Source organism: Hyposmocoma kahamanoa, unplaced genomic scaffold, assembly GCF_003589595.1.
Source record: "Hyposmocoma kahamanoa isolate Upper Pololo Valley unplaced genomic scaffold, ASM358959v1 92, whole genome shotgun sequence".
NCBI classification, from domain to species: domain Eukaryota; kingdom Metazoa; phylum Arthropoda; class Insecta; order Lepidoptera; family Cosmopterigidae; genus Hyposmocoma; species Hyposmocoma kahamanoa.
Window position 1 is genome coordinate 16,647,710 of NW_020654748.1, and position 20,876 is coordinate 16,668,585.

A 20,876-nucleotide genomic window follows, 5' to 3' on the forward strand; every position below is an offset into this window, starting at 1 on the left:
GCAATTTCATACTTTAACCCCTATTACAAATAATTCCGGAAATGCAAAGTTTAAAAAATGTTGCTTGATTATTCTGTGTAGACCGCTAATAAATTCAATTCATTTTTAGTTCTTACTTTAGGATGCCGGTGACAAAATCAAATATGCACACTGTCGACAACATCTTGACAATACGGAAGAGAAAATCTTTAATAATTGACTTGCGTTTTGATAAAAAGCAATCAACATATAATGGAAATATGCTTACATTTAGAGTATATTGTATATTGTTGATGTATATAACCGAGTGAACATTTGGACTGATGTTGTCTTACAGTGTATATACTGATAAAATTCCCAAAATTTAATTTGCTGTTGAATGTTTTTCGTAGGCATTGTTCTTGTGGTTCAAAAGTGTTTTGGTCACCTTCTCGTAGAGAGATCGTTTGTAAATACGAGGCTGCCCGTCGCGTAACCCGTTGGGGTACACGCCGAACAACGTCTCATCGTCGAACCAGGATGTTGTTGGCTGAAAGAAAAAGAATAAGTAAGAAAGTTTATTAATACGTACCATACCGTAAACAAGGTTATTTATTTGTTGTACTGGTTAAATAGAACCGAGTCGCCAGAGAACTATACAGGTTGTCACACAATGAACATACAATTAATATTTTAACTTTTTATATTTTCGATAAGTTCATCATCATCAACCAAATACGTTTCACAGCTGAGCACGGGTCTCCGCTCAGGCGAGGGTGTAGGCAATAGTCCGCCACGCTGATGCGGGTTGGGGATTTCGCCCTTTTTCCGAGGGTTGTGAACCTTCTGCGACGTACAGGTTTCATCACGATGTTTTTCTTTGCCAAAAAGCTCGTGGTAAATTTCACACATAAATTTCGAAAAAGTCAGAGATCGGTCATTCTCGGAATAGTGTTCACTATATAATTTCCGTGGCAATTTTTATTGCTTAAATATTCAAGCATATTATCGTGTAATTATTAAATAATATTTCACGATGCAATACTCGAATATTAAGTAATAAAAATTGCCACGGAAATTAGGTAGTGATCACAAGTCAGAGAATGACCGAGATGCGAGACTGGATTCGAACCCACGGCCTCTGCTTGAGAAGCCATAGGTCAAGCCATTAGACTATCACAGCTTGCTTTCAATAGGTTACCAATTGTAAATATCTACAAGAAAATACTAATGTGCATGATAACCATACGAATTACCCGGTGTAAAACTAAGTAATAACCTGTACCAGAGCACCAAAATCAGAGCCACTAACCGCAAGCAACACCCAACACAATGCAATCCACCTTTTTGTTTTATAGTTTGTACTTATACCTACAATGTTAATTCATTGTTGCCATAACATCGATACTGAAAGAAATATTTAATAAATATGCATTATTACAATATCGAGACACTTCTACGAAACTGTCGGCGTCATCGGCAATCAGTGATGCGTAATTGTCCGAAAAAAATGTGAAACGGTCTAAATAAATATTAAAGAAAAAAAAATTAAAAATCGGTCCACAATTGATGGAGACATCGGAAAACATACATACAGCCGAACGTCTAAACTCCTTTTTTTTAAATCGGTTAAAAATATAAAGTATGTTGTCTGAATTGGAGTTGTATTATTATTATACATTTTTGGAAACCTTTTTCAATGAAAAACAAAAATGCAAGAAGTTCTATGCGTATTGCGTTTTTTTTAAATTATATTTGTCTATACGGCTATATTTCCATGACGCAACTCCATTGACACCTTTCTTATTGTAACTACCCAAACATTTCTGTCTGTCTCTCCTGTCCTAACCAAATGATCCAATTAACGCAAGATATTATCATTGCGTCTCTCGTGCAGCCATATGTCAACTGGGTTCTATAGTTAAACACTGCTCTGTACTTCCGAGTAAATAAATATAAAATTACCAAGACTCACTTTCGTGCTATTGTATTTTTTTTATTAAATATAGTGCATTATTATTATTACACTGAATCTCTTCTTTTTGTTTTACATTTTTGTTTCACTTATGTCCGCAAATGAGTGTGTACCTAATGCAATATGTCTTAAAGATCTATGCAATTATTTTATGTCGTGTAGCTATTATTACTATTATTATTTTATTTTATTTTTTTTAAATTATTGTTACATACGTTTTTCAATAAATGCGAGAAAATCATAGAAACTTGTTAACAAATATAAGTTTCTAAAAAGTGGGAAAACACACTACTGCATTTGACATTGTGCATTAGACCTTGTTATAACAAAATAACAAAAACATACACACGCACTGTGCTGAAAACGTGGACGGAAGACCTCGCCGCATAACATTTTTCTTTAATCACTTGGATGTTGTATGCAACAGCCAAATATTTAAAGTTTAACGTAGCAGTAAAAACATAAAAACTTAATTTTTGCACAGACTTCCCGGGCTAGGCCCTAGATAAGTAATTTGTTTTCAATTTTGGAGTGTGGTAAAAATCAAGCTTGCGTATACTTTGTTCAAAAGAAGAATGGCTAAATAGACGCCTCAGCCTGTCCCGAAAGACGATACATTTACTACCCTATTTTATTGTAGTCCCGCTACTTAACACACGTGTTACTAACTTTATAAACAATGTTATGATACAAGTTCATACACACTCTGTTTCCAAACAAATGAGTAATGAGTACTTTCATATGAACATAATTAAGAGCAATAAAATTCAAATCACACACCACACAAGGTAAACATATACAAGGTTTTCACGCTTGTGACATATAAAATTGTTAACCCAGACTAGACCAGTGCTGCCGAAGAAATAAACCGACGAAAAATCGGCGTAGCGAAAATTTGTTATATTTTAATAAAGTATAAGCATCTTTTTTAATTATTGACTATATTTCAACACAAAGTAAGTCTTAAAATTGAAAGAGTTAGTTACGGAAAGCAGTATACAAGTATGTTTAGTTTTTATCTACTGATTATTTTCTCAATCTTTATTGGAACTAATAGAAAATTAATGAAGAAATTTCATTAAAGCCCGTATTGTAATTGTACAAACAAAATCTTGAAAAACATATAATTTTAGACTTACCGTACGAATGTATTAAAAAACCTTTCTTACCGGATCTTCCACAGATTCAAATAAAATATTTGATTGTACTAAAAATATTAGAAGCATTCTTATTAAGTTACAACTTAGTTACTTTGTACTTTGACTTTTATAATTTCCCCTGTGCTTGTTCAAAAAGCCTTAACATTTGAAGAGCATTATCATTTATCAATGACGTCATTCAAGTTCGATTGACGTCATTTCGCTTCCGTCTCCCTATGTTCACTCACACATATCTAGACTCAGTTAGTCTGATTTTTACTTTTGCATGGCTTCTTCAATTAAGAGATATAATGACATTTTAAAACCTGTTCTAAGGAAGGAAGGAGCAACTGATAGTAACCGGACATTCGTTTGTACAAATACCGATCGAACGTTCGTTAAGTCCTTTCTATCAGAAGACGATATTCACTCTGATATGGGTACTCAAATCTCCTTAATATTCCAGATAACTTCTTACGAAGGTGTGGAAGAGTATAACAGCCATCCCTGCATTATAGAACTGTGCAGATGCTTGTAAGATAAAACTTAGTTTTATTTGATATGTTCCAGAAAAACGTAAATGATCATAAAAATCGAGCCTGTGATCCATTTTCCCCGATCACGAATAGACTGTACTGGCTAGAGTACAATATACCTAAAGATACTTAGCAAGAGGACATTCATCATCATCAGCTTTAGTTCTCTCTAAGGCTCGGTGCCCGCTGACGAGACGGCACGGCAGATAATTTTTAGGTGACGAATAGTAATATCCATTAATGTTGTGACATTGTAGTTGAAATTTCAATTATAATGGTGATAGCTACTCGTACAAAAACAAAATTAAGGTAATTTTAAATTTTTATTGAATTGATATTCAATTTTCTTTTTGTGAAATTTTGTAATAATTATTAATACAAAAATCAAAAACTCAGAAAAAACTCCTTCGATCCGGCCGGATTCGGACCGACATCTTCTAACTTACCGTGCCAGGCGCTATAACAACTAAGCCACGGAACGAACCAGCGGACCTGGGTCCGCGTTCGTGTTCGGTCTTTGTATTAATAATTAAAACTGAGGTAAGTTTGGGGATAACGAGCCGGCAGCCTTCGGGATGTTACGGCAGACTTCCGATGGTTATTCAACCAAAATCTTCCCTTACTGAAAAATACTGTACAGTTCTCTTTTACTTCAGCAAGACTACTAGATATTTTTTAAATATACAACTAGTAATAAACCAGCTTGCAGCGTTACAATTGATCTGAAGAGAGACTATGTCGTGAGCACTAAGTCGCGACTCTATGCTTCGGCATGTTTAAGGATACTGCGGCATATTAGCCGTCAGTGTGAGCTTGCATGTGAGACCTTATCATCGCCTTTCTCCGGTTCCTGGCCACTAGTATTTAATTTTAAATTTTGAATTGTTCCATTCTTTGCCTCACATTCCGATTTTATTTCGTTCCATCGTCACTCCCTGCTCGATCACGGCAGCGGACGGAGCTGTTTAAATTCAATCGCGTCTAATTTTGATTCTTTTACTAAGTTACAATCATTATAATATAATCTAAATCATGTATCAATCTTACCTATGAATACGCATCTGTAATTCAGTATAACTCGGCCCTTTTTAGGAGTAAGTATTTACTTAAATAACTCTGTATATCCATCAAGTTAGGAAGTGTTTTATATTAATGTACCTGTTTTTCTACATATACCTTTTTATTGTTACAGCCTTACTCTTTACTCCTTACGCCTTACTTCTTTGTTACCCTTTCTTCTTAACCCAAATTTTAATAAATTTGTGGACCGGAAGTTTTCTATTTACTGCCGTGAACCTGGTCACGGCTTGTTAGGGTTACAACCCTTTCACATGTAGATTCCTACATGTCGAAAAAGATCTCTTTTCATGCCGTCCCATCAATGGGCGACGAGTCATCTAGACCATAACGTCGCACTACCTGACCAAAAGGCGACCCATACTATGCTTACCAAGACGCGATCTCCAGTCCAACTTTAAAGCTATGTCCTTTACTTCGGTTCCCATAAGGATCCTTTCGTGCCAAACCTTGTTCACAGGAGAACCTTTGAGAATGGTACTTTGCCTGGCACGCATATGCTTCTTTGGTCTGTAGACTTGTCGCCCGTCGTTCTTTGGCGTTGTAGGAAGGACACAATGGTTGAAAATTTTCGTTTTTTGGCGTCGAGGTACGGTCGACAAAAAGGCAGAACGCAGCTTTCTAGACTCTACCCAGGAAAGGTGGGCCTTCCAATGGGCTTTTCTCTTGAAGTTGTATCTACACAGCTGCAAAAATGCCTTACATACTATAATTCTCTTCTCAGTGAAATTCGAAAATCTAAGTGAGTATTTTTGCAAGCGTCTCTGACCTTGCAAAAATAAGACCTTCCATGGCCATGCAAAAAAAATGTAACCGATTGAGTAACTTAAGGAATATACTTTTTGTTGTTTATGACATTAAGTGACCAGGAGAAAGTGGTTCTTCAGATCGCAAATGGCTTTAAGTCCCATATGCCAGTATCTTCACCGGTACCATTACCCTTCAAACCCGGAATACTGCCTCATTATCACAACTAACGTAATCGATTCGAATTATTGAAGTTGAGTCATTAAGAGTCGATACTACCTCAGCTTGAATAGAAAAGATTGCGCTGGTCGAGTGACAGGGACACTGGCTTTATTTCAGAATGTATTTTTTTACAAACGAAATTAAACCCTATAAAGGACCCGAAACGTCGGTTTGTTTGAAAAAACAAATATACGCGATTTAAATCCGGAAAAATAGTTTCATTTCCTATGTGTAACAATCGCGAAAACCTAAGAACTCGAAATTAAAACCTTTTGAAAAATGTATATCTTATACTATTGGTTTTCTATTTAGTTCAGTTGATATAAAAAAAAATCATTGGTATATGTAAAATACCTACTGAATACAGCGGTTTTCTTGTAAAATTTCGAGTTTTCTTTTCTATCGTGAAAATTTTTAAGAAAAGTGTTTTCACACCACATAGTAATCTGTGTACGTATATCCTCAATTTTACTGCTTATATATTTTTTCTAAAGTGATCGATTCAACACTTTCAGCGCGCATTTATTCGACACGAATTTCATCGCCGAGACCGCGATGCCGCCACGCAGCGACCGCGTACATCTAACTGTGTCTTGGCAAAGTACGCTCTGTTTATTTAGCTTTTACGTTTTAACTTAAATGAGCGTTCCGCGCAGGCGATTCAAGCATGTCTTGCACGCGGCGACCGCGCGGTTGTATTATTCAGAGGAATTTATATGTTGTTGCCTAGTAAATAGAATTCAGATTCGCCATTAATGTTTGTGAAAACTGGGTGGTCGCCGGGCGGCCGCGTCAAAACTTTCGCGGTTTTTTACCGGGCGCTCATTGTTATGCGGAATCAACGCCAAAAAGCCATTTGAAGAAATATCGACTCTTAACATGTCTGGAATCAGCGAAACGAGATCGACAACCAACAACAAAATTAGCGTAATTGATATTTTTCGAAGAAATAACTTTAGGTGCCAATATCTCGAAAATTACCAAAACGCAAATTAGTTCAGACAAAGACGGCAGAGTCATGCACATATTATTATTATTGCTTGGTGGCACAAAGAGTACATTTGCGGTATTCGGAAATTGAACAAAATGAACCTTTTAATACGGATAAAGAGTAAGTTACTGGCTTATTACTGACTCGACACTGGCAAATTGTCCACTCACTGTCATAGTAAAAGGCAAGTAGGTAACCTCCACGTTAAGGTAAAACTGTGATGACAACTGGATTCAAGGTCCCTAACTATTAATAAAAATGATTGTACACCTACGTAGTCACAATGAAACTGTACTTACATAAAACTGGAAACAAACGGTGTTTGTGTCTGTTACTTGTTCCATTGATTGCGAGTAATGTAACTAATTTACTCAAGCTATAATAATATAATTAACTAAACACTAAAGAATAACATCGCAGATTTTTGCGCCCTTATCATTTGGAAGTATCTTATCTTAGAAAATAGCTCAATTCCGCCTGCATGCATTATTCCCCTAAAGTTTAACCAAGGTTTTGGTCCCGTTAATGATAAGCCGTCCTTCTCTACGTCATTAGTCTGAGAATGACTCGTCACTGGAAGCTTTTCTTCCCCATCAATTGTCCTTGCCGCTAGATAGGATATCGATTATCAGTTACCATAAGTCATAGGTACTCACCTCGAGTTTAAAATCAACTATGAGTGCAGACATCTGATATGGAGGAACGGTGATTACTCGAGAGATGGGAAAGTAACCGGGGAAGCTGGCTGTCACCTCGTAGTGTCCCGGGGTCAGCAATCGGTAGTAATCGCCGAATGGGCCTGCGTATATTATTATTCATTGAAATTCACGACATAACACTCACTATGGTATCAAAAATTCTATCCGAATGATTTATTATGTACCACATCTAACATCTAAAATGTTCATCTTCTTAATCGAAAATCGAAATCTTAATCTATACCTAATTACAACGTTCAAAATATTTATGCACGAGTAGTACTAGAGTACCTACAGTCGACGCCTTATGATGCCTGACCCTCTAACAGACCATTTGGTTTTGGATAGATAGTGTGAAGGAAAGTTTTAAACAAACTTAACCTCTAAGCACTGAGCCGTAAAATTCATTTTGGTATGTCTTACTTATAGCATTATTAGAGAATGATGTTTTAACAAACTTTTAAACCAATTAGATCTTTAACGTATTGACGAATACTTAATTACTTAATACGTTAAAAGGCGCACAGGACTAATAATAATGAATACATTAAAAGACTCAAAGGACAAACAGGTCGGTTGTGTTGAATAGAAGCAACCGGCAACTAGAAGCGCAAATTTTATATTCATACAATTTAATATGAAATCGACACTGCCGCCGCCGCCGGTTGCGGCAAGAGCAATTGTATGAAAATAAAATATTCACTTCTAGTTGCCGGTTGCTTGTATCCAACACAAGACATACGGTTTCACGGCGCCTTAGACATAGGCTTAGGCACCTTAGGGCAGCGACAATACTATCTGTAGTTCTACAGTAAAGCATTATTTCTCTACTAAGCATAATCGTTATAAACAAAGTTTTTAATGAAAATATGGCTAGTAATCGATTATTTACGAAATAATTGATTGATAAGTTTTAATATAGACAAAAAATTACATACAAGTTTAAGCTTCCTTATTACTGGACCTCAAATACAAGTTTATTAAATAAACTACGCAGTAAATAAGGTATGTTATTGACTGTGATAGGAATTAATGCGCCAAAATTAATGCTAGATTGTCGTCATGGACCAATGTTTCGCATGACTTCCTTTATTTTTTTCCATCCTCTAAGCGCATGACGACTGTGAACTGGCAACCGGTACTATCTCAATTTTGATAATTTTACACGATGGAGAAAAAAATTGTTGGCGTCTTTTATACAGCATCTGATTTATTAAATAAAAATGCGTAGTGTATGTGTAATAAAAATATTTAAGAGGGAGCATGCCAAAAAAGTTTTGACGTTGGCTCTGCCCAATTTTGTGACACAAATATATGCCTGAAGTTCGCGTGACATGCGACAGGAGATGTTGAATTTTGCGCATTAAAAGTACCAAATTCGTTTTAGCGGAATAACTCTAAAACTAAAGGAATTTAAAAAAATAATGACAGTTGTCGATCATGAATAAATTTAATTAATTATATAATTTTTGTCCTAATAACCTGTAACATTTCGAGGAAAATGCTATGCTTGAATATATCGTGTAGTTACTCATACAATATTTTATTTTTAAATTTAAAGTGGATATACCCCTCTAAAATCAAATCGAAGATTAGGAATTTTTCCTCTGCTCCCTCTTAAAGACTACGTATTTTTATTTAATAAATCAGATGCTACATATATAAATGACGCAAACAATCGTTTTCTTCATGGTGTAAAGTTGTCAAAATAGAGATATAACATAAGTAGAAATGTGACAGATTAGACATAATTAACGGACTCTTTGTAGACAGACAATTAAGTCCGATCTTATTAAATTAAACTGCCCAGCAACAGGAAGTGCTACTATTTCCGTCTATTCAGTGAGTGTACAGAAAGAAACTAAGATTAACTCCGCCAGTGAACAATAGCGGTGTGTTTACAATTTTGCAATCGATTGTTACGCTGTTTCAAGATTACGTATGATTTATTTATTACGTATGAATTAAATAATAGAAATACAAAATTATTTTGACATTGTAGCAAATCGCAGCAGTCGCTACAAATCTCTTTTATATATATTTCATAGTTTGTTTTTATATTTAAATTCTAAATTTGAATGTGGTTGATTTAGGCATTGACCTATTGGTAGGTCAATGGGTTTAGGCGCCTTTTTTTTACTTTTGTTTGCTGTTTTGGCTTTGATAGCTACGTGTTGTCTAATAAATTAATAAGTTGTAAGTACGTTTGCTTTGATGTTGCTCACTCGTTGTTAGCATCCACCCTTTAACCCATTGATACAGTCCGCGACAAACATGTCTTTTCGATATATAATAAGAAATTATATGCACTTCAGTGCGATCGACCCTTTCACTGCTAGCAAGGAAGGTTTCTTAAAAAACTCTATAGATCAAACTGATACGTAACATTATCCTTGAATATCTTTATACTTTACATAGTCTGCACATATTTTGTATATGTTTTACATATAAACATGTATATATGTATATGTGGAGGTAAATATATATTTTAATTATTAATACAAAGATCGAGCACTTGGAAAAAATCCTTCGATCCGGCTGGATTCGAACCAAAGTGTTCTAGCAAACTGTACCACAGGCTATGCCTACTAAGCCAACGGAACGAACCAGCGGACCTTACGAATTTTTCAACGTGCTTGAAGCAGATCTTTGTTTTTTGTTTATAAACGTCTTTTTGCTGTAGCGTCATCTGTGAGAAATTTATTTCTTCACTCAGTCAGACTTACTGCTACCAGCAGCTGACTGGAGATGTCGCTTAATAATTGTAATTATTTTTAAATAAGTTATCATTAACTTAATAATAAAATTTAAATTCCTCTAAGCCATTTTGGCCTAAGTTACTTAAAATAAATATTGTTCCTCGTAAATTGTATTTAAGTTGACTGTTATAACTCCTTTATAATAAAAAATAATAATTTATATAATAAAATAATAGACTTGACTTCTGCTTGTTTTATTAATAAACCTATTGAGTCCGTAACAGTTTAATTTCTTCATAGATCTTGTTCTTATTCATCGAGATCGATACCTCACTAGCAAGTTGTTGTAAGCTACAAAAATAGCATTTTTTACTTTTTTACTTACATATTGTTTACTTTTTTTATGTGTATTATAGGTTCCATGTTTAAAATATTTATTTAGTGGTTTGTTTACTTTTGACAGAACATATATATGCATATAAAAGTTATAAAAAAATACTATTTTGTGGCTTACAAGAACTTACTTGGGAGGTATAGTAATTATCTATTGTTATTTACTTATTCAATAAATAACCTAAATTTATACTATATAGATTCAATGAGCAAGGGAGTTAGCGTCTGCTTTTAACCTCACGTGCATTTCAACGCACCACACGTGCAGTATCATACAAATTGATCAAAATAGTATCGTAATCATTCCGGGGCGACCTGTCCTCATTGACACGTCTTAAGAAAAGTTGATAAACCGGACAAATATCACAATTAATATTCGCGTGAAATAACATATTTGGTCTTTACTAACCTGTGGTGATATCGTGACGTATAGGCCTCGGTATCGATCCAGTGATATTTACGACAGATATGATAGCATTCTGTATAAACCCGGAATCGTCGCTGACGATGCCTTTCACTCCAATATGAGCCTTAAACATGTAAGCCAATAAGGCTTCCTTGTTTCGCTCCCATTCTCTGCTTAGAGAACTAGCTGGAGGAAACTTAAGGCATCCTAATTCAAGAGTAATCTCAAACGCATTTGTAGCTAAGTAGTTGAAATCTTGCATGCCTGAAACAACATTGTTTTCTTACATCATATTAACAAGGACAACATGACTTAAACGTTTGACTGGAAACCATAACTGAATAATAACGACGTAAAACACAATATCGCACATTACCGTCTTGTAATTTTAATGCTAATCGGAGTACTCACAAAAAGGAGCCAAAATAAAAAGTCGATTAGCATTACAAAATAAACCAGTCAACTTCATGGTTAACAAGGAACTTGTAAATGTCACAATACAATATGAGACAATCATTACTCTTCACAGAGAACCAGGAAGCTGCTCTCAATAAGTACCTATGTAAAAGGTCAGGGGAAACGCCCAAGGAAAAGGTGTCTACTGTAAATTTCATTTATTATAATGAGCCAGACCATCACACGATTCGCCTGGTCTCTAACTAGGGAAGTCCTACCATTCAATTCCCTCTGGGGCACTTCTCAGAACACCCAGACCAGAACCAATTTTTATATTATACCAAGTGACGGGACGAACAAATCGTGCGCCTGGTGGTCTACAACTCGTCTGTCCATAACAGTTGCAGTGTTACTCAGAGCTTTAATTCGCTAAGATCTGAGGGGCACTGCCACTGCGGCCGTTACTCTGAGACATAAGCTAACAAGCCCCGTGTGCCTGTATTTTCACCCTCTCACCCTTACCCTTCAAAACCGGAGCGCAGTAATGCTCACATTACTGCTTAGCGGCAGAAATAGGCAATATGGCAATAATACCTAGGACGAAATCTTTCACAAAGAGCTCTATACTGTTACTGAATTTAGAAAAGTTCATTTCCCAAATTGGTCCAACCGGGAATCGAACCCGCGATCTCCTCATTTATCGCCCCCAATATAGGCCGTTGGGCCACCGAGGTCCTCGGATTCTATCTATAGAAATATTAATTTTAGCCACCTGTTTGGTCTTGCTAATTAGTTTACACAATTAATAAGTAACAAAGGTGTCACTAAGAAGTAGGTTATTATACAGTAATGTATAATGTTATGTCCTACAGCAGATTTAACAATAATATTTATAAAAATATTTGACGTTTCAAATAGATGGAAGTTGAACAATAGTCAAACAATATTTGTAACAGTTTGAAAGTGAATCATTTAGGGATAAACCACACTTATCGACGCGGAATCGGCTTGAGTCGATCATGTATTTCTGGCGCAAAGCAATAATGTCAGCATTACTGTGTTCTGGTTTTGAAGGGTAAGGGTGCTGGTGAAATTACAGGCACTTGGGATTTGTGAACTTATTTCTCAGGATGACGGCGCAGTGGCAGTGCGTCTTGCAATTTAAAGAGCTGAATTGCACTGCAACTGTTATGGACAGGCGTGTTGCTTACCATAAGGCGCATGACTTGTTTGTCTCGTCACTTGATATTATAAAAAAAAATTTAACCACGCTTGTCGCATTAAGCCGATTCGCCGCCGACGCAGACGTAAGGGCGCCGACTCGCCAATTGTTTCTAAACTAGCATCAGCCGTCGTCGGCACGCATGTGCCGAACCGCGTTCGTACGAACTGATGCTAAAGGCATAATGTCATTATCGCTCTGAATGAAGATAATACCGACTTCACGAATTAACAGATCGACTGCAGGCAGTTAATGTGTGCAGTCGTTATCAACTTCTTGCGGTCGACGTCTCGGCTCCATGAAGTTGATTACGACTTCACGCATTAACTGCAAACATGCAGTCAATCTGTTAGAGGCCATATAGAGTACCAAAATGACGAAATTAACTCCAAGGCACCCAGAACACCCAAATCAAAACCAATACGAATGCTAGTCGGTATTGCTTATAATTTTGTCACACTTTTTTGCACCGCTTTCATGAGCTTGCTCCCTTATATTAGTGTAATGCTATAGGTGAGAGGTAAAGAACTTCAATTCCATATTTTGGAATTTAGATGTTTTTATAGACACTGCTAAAAATCTTGAAATGGCAAAATGTATTTATTTGACCTTACAATTGATTTAAAATGCCTTTCATCATTTCATTTCATTGTTTTTAACACGTTCTGTAGTAAAAATTACTATATGGCACTTAACTTCCTTTACCTCTTACATCGTCTTTTACAAATTTGAATCAGCTAATTTTTCTACCTTAAAGGTTACAATTTTTACAAATGTAACAGTTTTAACCTAAATACAAAATTACTAACCTCCTTTCAAGCTATACCATGCGGCGCCGTTGGTCACACCACCCTGCTTTCCAAAGTTGTAACTATCGGAATCGGTATCGCCATCTATGTCGCACCCTTTCCTTTTTGTCGACGCCATGTCCTCGTGAGCCATTGCATACGTCAGTGCCAATTCCCTTTGAAACAAAATTAGTTTCTATTAATTTTTCTCCTGCTAAATCGCAAAGAAACAATGCACCGTAACGTTGTACAGTCAGATACAGAAATTTTAATCAAATAAATATCTCCGTAATTGTTTGTTGAATCTTTTAATATTTTCCCTATTACTCATTTTCCGATATGAACTATGTGCAACAATGTTTTGTTATATAAGTACATATATATAAACAAATATTGTTTAATAAGCAATAGTAAGTGGATGACAAATACTGTAGTGATTATTGAAAATGAATTTAATTTTTTAACCGAATTCGAAAAAGGAGGAGGACCAATTGAGAAATTGGTCTATATTTTTTTATAATAATAATTATGAGCGATATTAATAACGAATAGATCAAAACGATTTAATTAATTAACAAATTAATTCCTAATTAGGTACATAGGTTTTGTTTCATTTAAACTAGCAGCTTTTTAACATGAAACACTTTTTAACCACACACTTTAATTTCAAATTTTTGCAATAATATTGTACTTATGTATACATTGGTAATATGTCGTTTGAAAACAACAATAGTGTATTTTAAAAATTCTATTTTTGTGCCATTGGCATTGGGCCGTTTTTTCGAAAATTTGGCTGGATATACGGTTACGGTCAATGGATTACGCTATCGAGAGATGTTAACAACTCAATTTTGGCCTATTATTGATAATATGGATCTGTGGTTGTGGACATGTGGTTTCAACAAGACTGTGCCACAAGTCACACAGCCACCGAAACAAATAATTTATTGCAAACCAAATTTCCCGATCGCATAATTTCACGAAATTCATCATGTGATTTAACATCGCTGGATTATTTTTTATGAGGTTATGTTAAAGACAGAGTCTATACCACCATTTTGTAAAAAAGTGATTAAAAACTTTGATGAAATAATCGACATCCGTAATTGTGGTCGTGGTGGACATTTATCACGTATAATTTTTCATTCATAATTGCCAAACCTTACTTTTTTTAATGCAATACAAATTTGAATCATTGTCATCTAAATTTATTGTTTTATTTTTATTTACAAAACAAAGTTCTTGTTGAAAAACCATTTAGTTTAAGCGTTTGTGGGATTATAAGAGATAATACGGAAACGTAGTGGCAAGATGATTAGGCATCTAATAATATAATCAATCTTTAGAAGCATTATATGTTGAAAGACCGAAGCAACGAGAGGCAGGGGAAGACCTAGACGAAGTTACTTATATCATTATAAAGGAGACAGTGTCGAATCAGGAACTCAAAGTGAGGGCACTGAACGGCGACGGTAGGCGATTACCACGCCGCCAAGAGCTCTTAGATAAAAAGAAGAGGGACCTCTTTACAGTGGGTATATAACAACAGATTCAATGTTCTGACCTTTTCAAAACCAGCTGGTTTAAGCACTTAATAAATATTTAAAGAGAGTTTGAATCCATTCTCCCCAATAAAATTCATAAAGTTTATTCGTGTTGTCAAGATTCGAAGACGTACTTGCATACAGAAATATGAAGTTAGTTGTCGTTGTCACTTTCGTCTACCGTTGCATATATTGGCCATATTATTTATATGCAAGGTATCCGAAATACACAAAAGCTGTGCAAATAAAACGCCTAACGCAATTGCAATCCTCAAACTAATAATTATTCATGCACTACCTGTGAGACAAAGCTGTAAATGAAAAGGTGAAACGGCTTTGCGTATACCCATATACGCATATGTGTATATGGGCTGATAGATATGTTGTCGTATTGTGAGTCCTTATAGATCAATTTATAGATATACATGGTGACAGGTTGAACGAGATAAATATTTAAAAAGGCAAACGAGTAGCTGATATCTAATCCGAATACGTAGAATCGCCCTAAAAGTAAGAAAAAGAATGTCGTGCCATTTTACAAATACTAACTCCAACACTCTTCATTTGGGTTACTCTATGAAACAGAATAGTTGAGTAGTAAGAAATTTAACTCCCTCGTGTCAAGCCTTCCTACTTAAAGAGTACCTACTATTAAAAATAATTCAAATTTCCCTTCATACCTTTCTTAGGACAGACAAAATTGAATCCTAACATCAATGTGTAGGATGAAGCACGCTGACTAAGGAGCGTTTCTCGATAAAGGACCTTATAACTCCACTGAAATACACAGGCTACACGGGTGAATACACCGATATACCAGGCAAAACAAATATGCGACGACTTTACGTCCCGTCTAACACAAAAGCGCAAGCGAACTAGCCGGGCGGTAGCGGATGCCCGGCGTTTCGACGAGCGGGGCGGGCGAGGGTGCGAAACCCGTGGGTAGAGGTGGGCGTTTAAATGAAAAGCACTTTAAAAAGTCTGCTTTTTAAAATAAGCGCGTAAGCGCGGTTTTCATTTTAAGCATAAGCGTTGGTTACTGGTCAGGTCTATAGGTACTCAACAATGTGCCTAAGTTTCAAGTAGCGCCATCTATGTTTTCTAAACAAATTAATTCAATTTATGCTTGCAAGGTTATTGCAAGCTTTTTTAAACATAAAGTCTATGCGTTAAGCGAAAAACGTTTAATTTTCTAAACGACTTTTTAAGCGTCAAACTAAAAACGTTTACGTGAAAAGCGCTTTTACAGGCACGATTTTTAATCATACTTTTAACGTTAAAAAAATAAGCAGTTTTTTCCATTTCAACGGTTAATAACTACAAAAGTTAAACAACTCATGTTTTTGAACGCTTTTAAACGCCAATGAACAAAATGTTAATATAATAATGTTATGCCATAAATAAAAATATAACTCGTTTTTTTACAAAAAAACTTACTTATCTTAAAACCTTTAGTTGTCTACTCTTGCGTGTCATTATCAACACAACGTTGCAAGCTTTTTTTAATATAAAAGTCTATGCGCTTAAAAGTTTTCTAAACGATTTTGTTAGCTTCAAACTATAAAGCGATGTGATAAAGCGTTTAAAAAAGAACGCTTTTTAAAAAAAACATTACGTTTAAACGTTTAAAAAAATAAGCAGTTTTTCTCATCTCTGCCCGTGGGAAAGCGTGCGCAGAGGCTGGTAAGGCGCAGACTATTACAAAATGTTAAAGGTAGTATTTTCCTTCGAGAAAAATATTTAAAAGTAAGGTAGTGTTTTTTTACATATTCGATATGAATATCAGCTACTCATTCGCCTCTTTAGATATTTATTTCGTTCAACCTGTCACCCTGTCTAAACAGTTTTGTTCCTTTTGTTCGTTTGTATTTCCTAATCTTGACGTAAAATCGTGATTTAGAAAACAAACAAGCATATAATATGGTCAATTTACATGTACATTTTACAAAACATACATTACATTTTGTAAAGTGTATATTTAAATGACCATATTGTATACATATGTTTTAAACAAGCCTTTGCACGCGGAAAACGATTTATCAATTTTTGCTAACACGTAAGATATCTAAAATACATTAGGCTAACATAATGGACTACATCGTCCGTGTCTTCAACAAAACTGCTGTACCTACCTGTAATTTTAATTCTAAACAATTTTCTCCACAAATGTGTACTTTACTGAATAATAATAGTTAGTCTATAAATAGTCCCACTGTGATGCACAGGCCTCCTCTCAATGATAGGGTTTGTGAATTAGAAACTTCACACACATCACTCAATTGGTTTGCAGATGTGTGCAGGTAAATTTCAAATTAAATTTCGCACCCAAACTCCGAAAACCTCTGAGATACGAGCCCGGATTAGTCCGCTTGAAAGGCGATGTAGATAAATTTATGCGGTATAATAAAGAAAATTTCTCACCTGAAGGTTTCATCGTCAGGACTAGCAGAGTATTCAGACGTTGGGGCTCCACTCCTGCTTTCATCGTAGGGGTAGTTGGCAACTAAATCTCCTCCGTGCAAAGCAGCACTTAATACAAATGGTATGGACATGATCCATCTCATTACCGCTCGAGTCTCGGGCTCCAACTGCCCCAAAAACAACATCATTTTATTAAATACAAGCACACAGGGACACGCTCAAAATAATGGAAAAACTGCCACCTGTTCATGTTTATACCCTGCATTTGAACGACAGAAAGTTTCATTTTCAAACCAGACTTTTTTACAGAACTAGGCTACAGTTTGATGTACGAGCGTTCAAACCCATAACTGAAAGTATTAATTAAAATAAAAAAGCAAGAAAAACACAAAATTACACAAATAGTAAAACAGACTTTTAAAACATCTGTGGAACTATGTCCAATAAATAAGAAAGTCATTTCAATACCCCCGCAATAGAGAAAATTACATACCGTTTTCTGACAATCCTGAAAGTAAGAAAACCTTGCCAAAAAATTGCAAACCAAATTTTTTATTTTATTAGCAGTAGAGTTCCTTGTGATATTATTCGTCCAGGGAAGTACTGCCACCTTACCTATTTCTGCCGTCAAGCAACAATGTGAACATTATTGCGTTCCAATGTTTAAGGGTGCTGGTGAAATTACAGGCATATGGAAATTATCTACTTATGTCTCAGGGCGACGGACGCAGCTACAGTACCCCTCAGATCTATACGATTTATTGCACTGCAACTGTCGTAGATAGACATGTCGATTAACACCAGACGCACGATAGTGCAAACAAGCACGACTATCATAACGAAAAAATAAGTAAAGTAACAAAAAAAATATTTCTTACCGGTGCTGTGAGACGACTTAAGTCCTGCAATAGATGGTTGTTGTGGCTAATGCCTTGTCGCTCCAACTCGAATGTTATTGCATCCAGATCGGGGAAATTTCTGTTCAGATCCACTGAATGATTGTTGGCACGGCCAATCAGGTAATCTCGACCACCCTTCAAGCGACCACGGAAATGTTTAAGTACAAATCAAGACAGCACACCGTTACCTTATACATATTTCTAAAATTTTAATAGACGTAAGTATTATTTTATAAGTCCTTAAATAAAGCATTTGGTATATATATAAACAAAGAAAGAAAGAATAATAAATGTTAAATTAGTCATGAATTATCGAGTTCTTAGGTTTTTGCCACTGTTACATACAGGGAATTTAAAAAATGTTTGGGATGTAAATTGCGAATATATTTGTTTTCATTTCTAATCGAGAATATTCCTTTTTAACACTAAAAAGTGTTAAAAACCTTCTTAAAGCTTTAATAAAATTATAGATTGTGCTTTATTTAGGAAACAAACACAAATACTTCCTTGTATCTATAACAAATAATAGTTAATTATAGGTGTAATTACATACGTCTATAAACATATAATTTCGTGAAAAATACCCTTGCGTCTGAAATTATTACGACTGTGTATATATGTATTATGTGATGCTCCACATTTCCGTGGCTGATTACTTGAGTGATCAAAAAATAATAAAAATGCTTTCGAACTCATTTCATCTAAAGGTAACATAGTAATTATTGAACTTGGAAAATACAACTAAACATGAAAATTGAATCGACCTTTCCGGAGATCACTTTATCTATGATTGAAAAGGTGACTTACCACGTCATATGCGGCCTGCCATCCATCAGGGTTCATAGATGGCAATAGATGTATGCGAGTGGTATGTATCAGGGCCCGGATGCGCTTGTCGAACTGGTTGTATCGATCACATAAATAGTCTGCCAAGCCGAGGAGTAGCTCCCTGCCGAGGACTTCATTTCCGTGGATATTACCAACGTACTTTACTTCGGGTTTATCTAGTAAAGAGATTTTCTCGATTTTAGCAAGATTAAGCCATTATTCGCACGTGAAATCAAATACTGTCGTAACGCAGAAATTGTGGAATTAAGAAAACACGATTTGAAAGTTCTTAAATTACGAAATAGAACCAATAAATTTATATACTCGTTGATAAGTGGACAACTAATTATAATGTATAAATAAAAATAATCCCATCATTATTTGTATTAAGATTTATTAAATTTTTGAATTTTCAAATCGTGATTTCTCAATTTCATCATTTTTTAATTACGACAGTATTTGGTTACATGTGGGAATATGATATTGGTTCCTTGGCCGTAAGTTCTTTATTATACTTTTGTTTGTAATTAATAGATTCAGTTACTTTGCGGAAGTGCATGTTGACAAAAATGGAAGGAAGTTAATATTATTAACATAAATATTTGTTTTCTCTCGGCCGAGCGCCCACTAGCCAACAGCCACTGAGGATGCCTCGGAGAGGGGTGTAACACGCGTCGGGTATATTTTTAGTGGTGGTATCTGTATCTGAGGATGACGTGCGCTTGTGTTGAAGGTGGGAAAATTAATTGCATGAAAAAAAATTCGTATTGCCTACATTTATTTCTCTCGTGATTTTGGGTGTAATTTGTGGTTGTCTGTGTATGTGTCCATGGTACTCGCGACATAGGGTTGTCCCTAGTCCTGGCCATGATAAAAAAAATAAATAAAAAAAAGAGAAATAAAATATATTCTAGACAAGCGTAGCTATTTTGCACGACTTAACCTCCACTGAGTACGCTGAGTAGCAAATTAACTTACTTCCATTTTTACTTTTGTTTGTGCTGGTAAAAGACTAGCTGGTAGAAGGCATTATTTTTATTTCAATTATTCGTTATAGAAATGAAATTATCGATTATCATGCGAGACAACTGTAAAACAAAAATCAATTTCAACTAAAAATTATTTGTCTGTGTCGTTTAAAAGTGATATTTGATTTCCTGAAATCGCACCTTCAACAGGTGCTGTGTTCTGGAATGTATCCTTCAAACTATAGCTAATCTACTACCTACCAACTTAATTATGAAGGAGAATTTCATCTTAAGTTTCACTAACTTTGCACAATATTTAACTTACAAACACAAACGCAATTTAACATTCGAGTTACAATTTATGTAGTTACATAAAGAAATCATTCATAACACAAAATTAAATAAAACTTACATGGTTGATGGAATCCAGGATTATCAGAAAACTCGATCACATAAAGGGGAACATTTAAAACAGATGGTTCCGTCAAAGCATAAACTCTTGTTATATTCGGACACTTTTCATGAATTTCTTCTAAAATTACGGGTAGCTCTTCATTATTATGATGCTTCCAAACAAATCCTGCTGATACGGAGATACAAAGCGCAAGACATATGCACCAATTTAGATCCATAGCGATATGCTCAAACTTTATTAAATATTTTAAATGTATTTTAAACAAATTATCACTCTCACTGGTACAACAACATCCACAACACAACACGGCTGCACGTCAAACGCAAAGTATCGATCGATTTTTCCCGCGAATGTAATGAGGGGCAAGGGGAAGCGGATGATGACGCACGTGAAAAAAGAGAGGCTATAATATGTATGTCTCTTTCGCGCAAGCGTATTTGACCTTTTGGCATTTCCAAATGGCAATGTTGGCATTACTGGGATTTTGTTCCGAATCGGCATAATGTTGGTTTTTTGAGCACAGGTGATTTAATGTTAAGAATTATTAAGTATAA

At 35.3% G+C, this 20,876-nt stretch overlaps 1 protein-coding gene across 5 annotated transcripts; it reads right to left on the reverse strand.

The window, feature by feature from the left end:
- Positions 1 to 13: 13 nt before the first annotated feature.
- Positions 14 to 20,691, reverse strand: LOC113236602 (carboxypeptidase E-like). Of its 5 annotated transcripts, XM_026472748.1 has the most exons (11): positions 20,320 to 20,691; positions 18,919 to 19,115; positions 18,091 to 18,246; positions 17,706 to 17,720; positions 17,213 to 17,379; positions 13,269 to 13,423; positions 10,845 to 11,105; positions 7,302 to 7,444; positions 6,945 to 6,950; positions 5,059 to 5,371; positions 3,075 to 3,140 (listed from the first exon to the last, which is right to left on the reverse strand). In XM_026472748.1, exons 1-11 carry the CDS (start codon positions 20,537 to 20,539, stop codon positions 3,085 to 3,087), a joined length of 1,689 nt encoding a protein of 562 aa, XP_026328533.1. In that variant the 5' UTR covers positions 20,540 to 20,691; the 3' UTR covers positions 3,075 to 3,084. The 5 variants fall into 5 exon arrangements, with proteins under 5 accessions (XP_026328535.1, XP_026328536.1, XP_026328537.1 ...); XM_026472750.1 differs by lacking the exons at positions 3,075 to 3,140; positions 5,059 to 5,371 and adding an exon at positions 14 to 508 and having other exon boundaries at positions 20,320 to 20,685; XM_026472749.1 differs by lacking the exon at positions 17,706 to 17,720 and having other exon boundaries at positions 20,320 to 20,687.
- Between the last annotated feature and the right edge of the window lie 185 nt (positions 20,692 to 20,876).

What these genes read in the sequence shown, in the direction of transcription:
- LOC113236602 (XM_026472748.1), bottom strand. Translation starts at nt 20,539, where the DNA reads ATGGATCTAAATTGGTGCATATGTCTTGCGCTTTGTATCTCCGTATCA. An exon ending in GGCAGGCCGCATATGACGTG is followed by an intron (nt 18,247 to 18,918) that starts GTAAGTCACCTT and finishes GGTCGCTTGAAG; the next exon opens with GGTGGTCGAGATTACCTGAT. An exon ending in GGACTGGAGATCGCGTCTTG is followed by an intron (nt 3,141 to 5,058) that starts GTAAGCATAGTA and finishes TAATATTTTTAG; the next exon opens with TACAATCAAATATTTTATTT.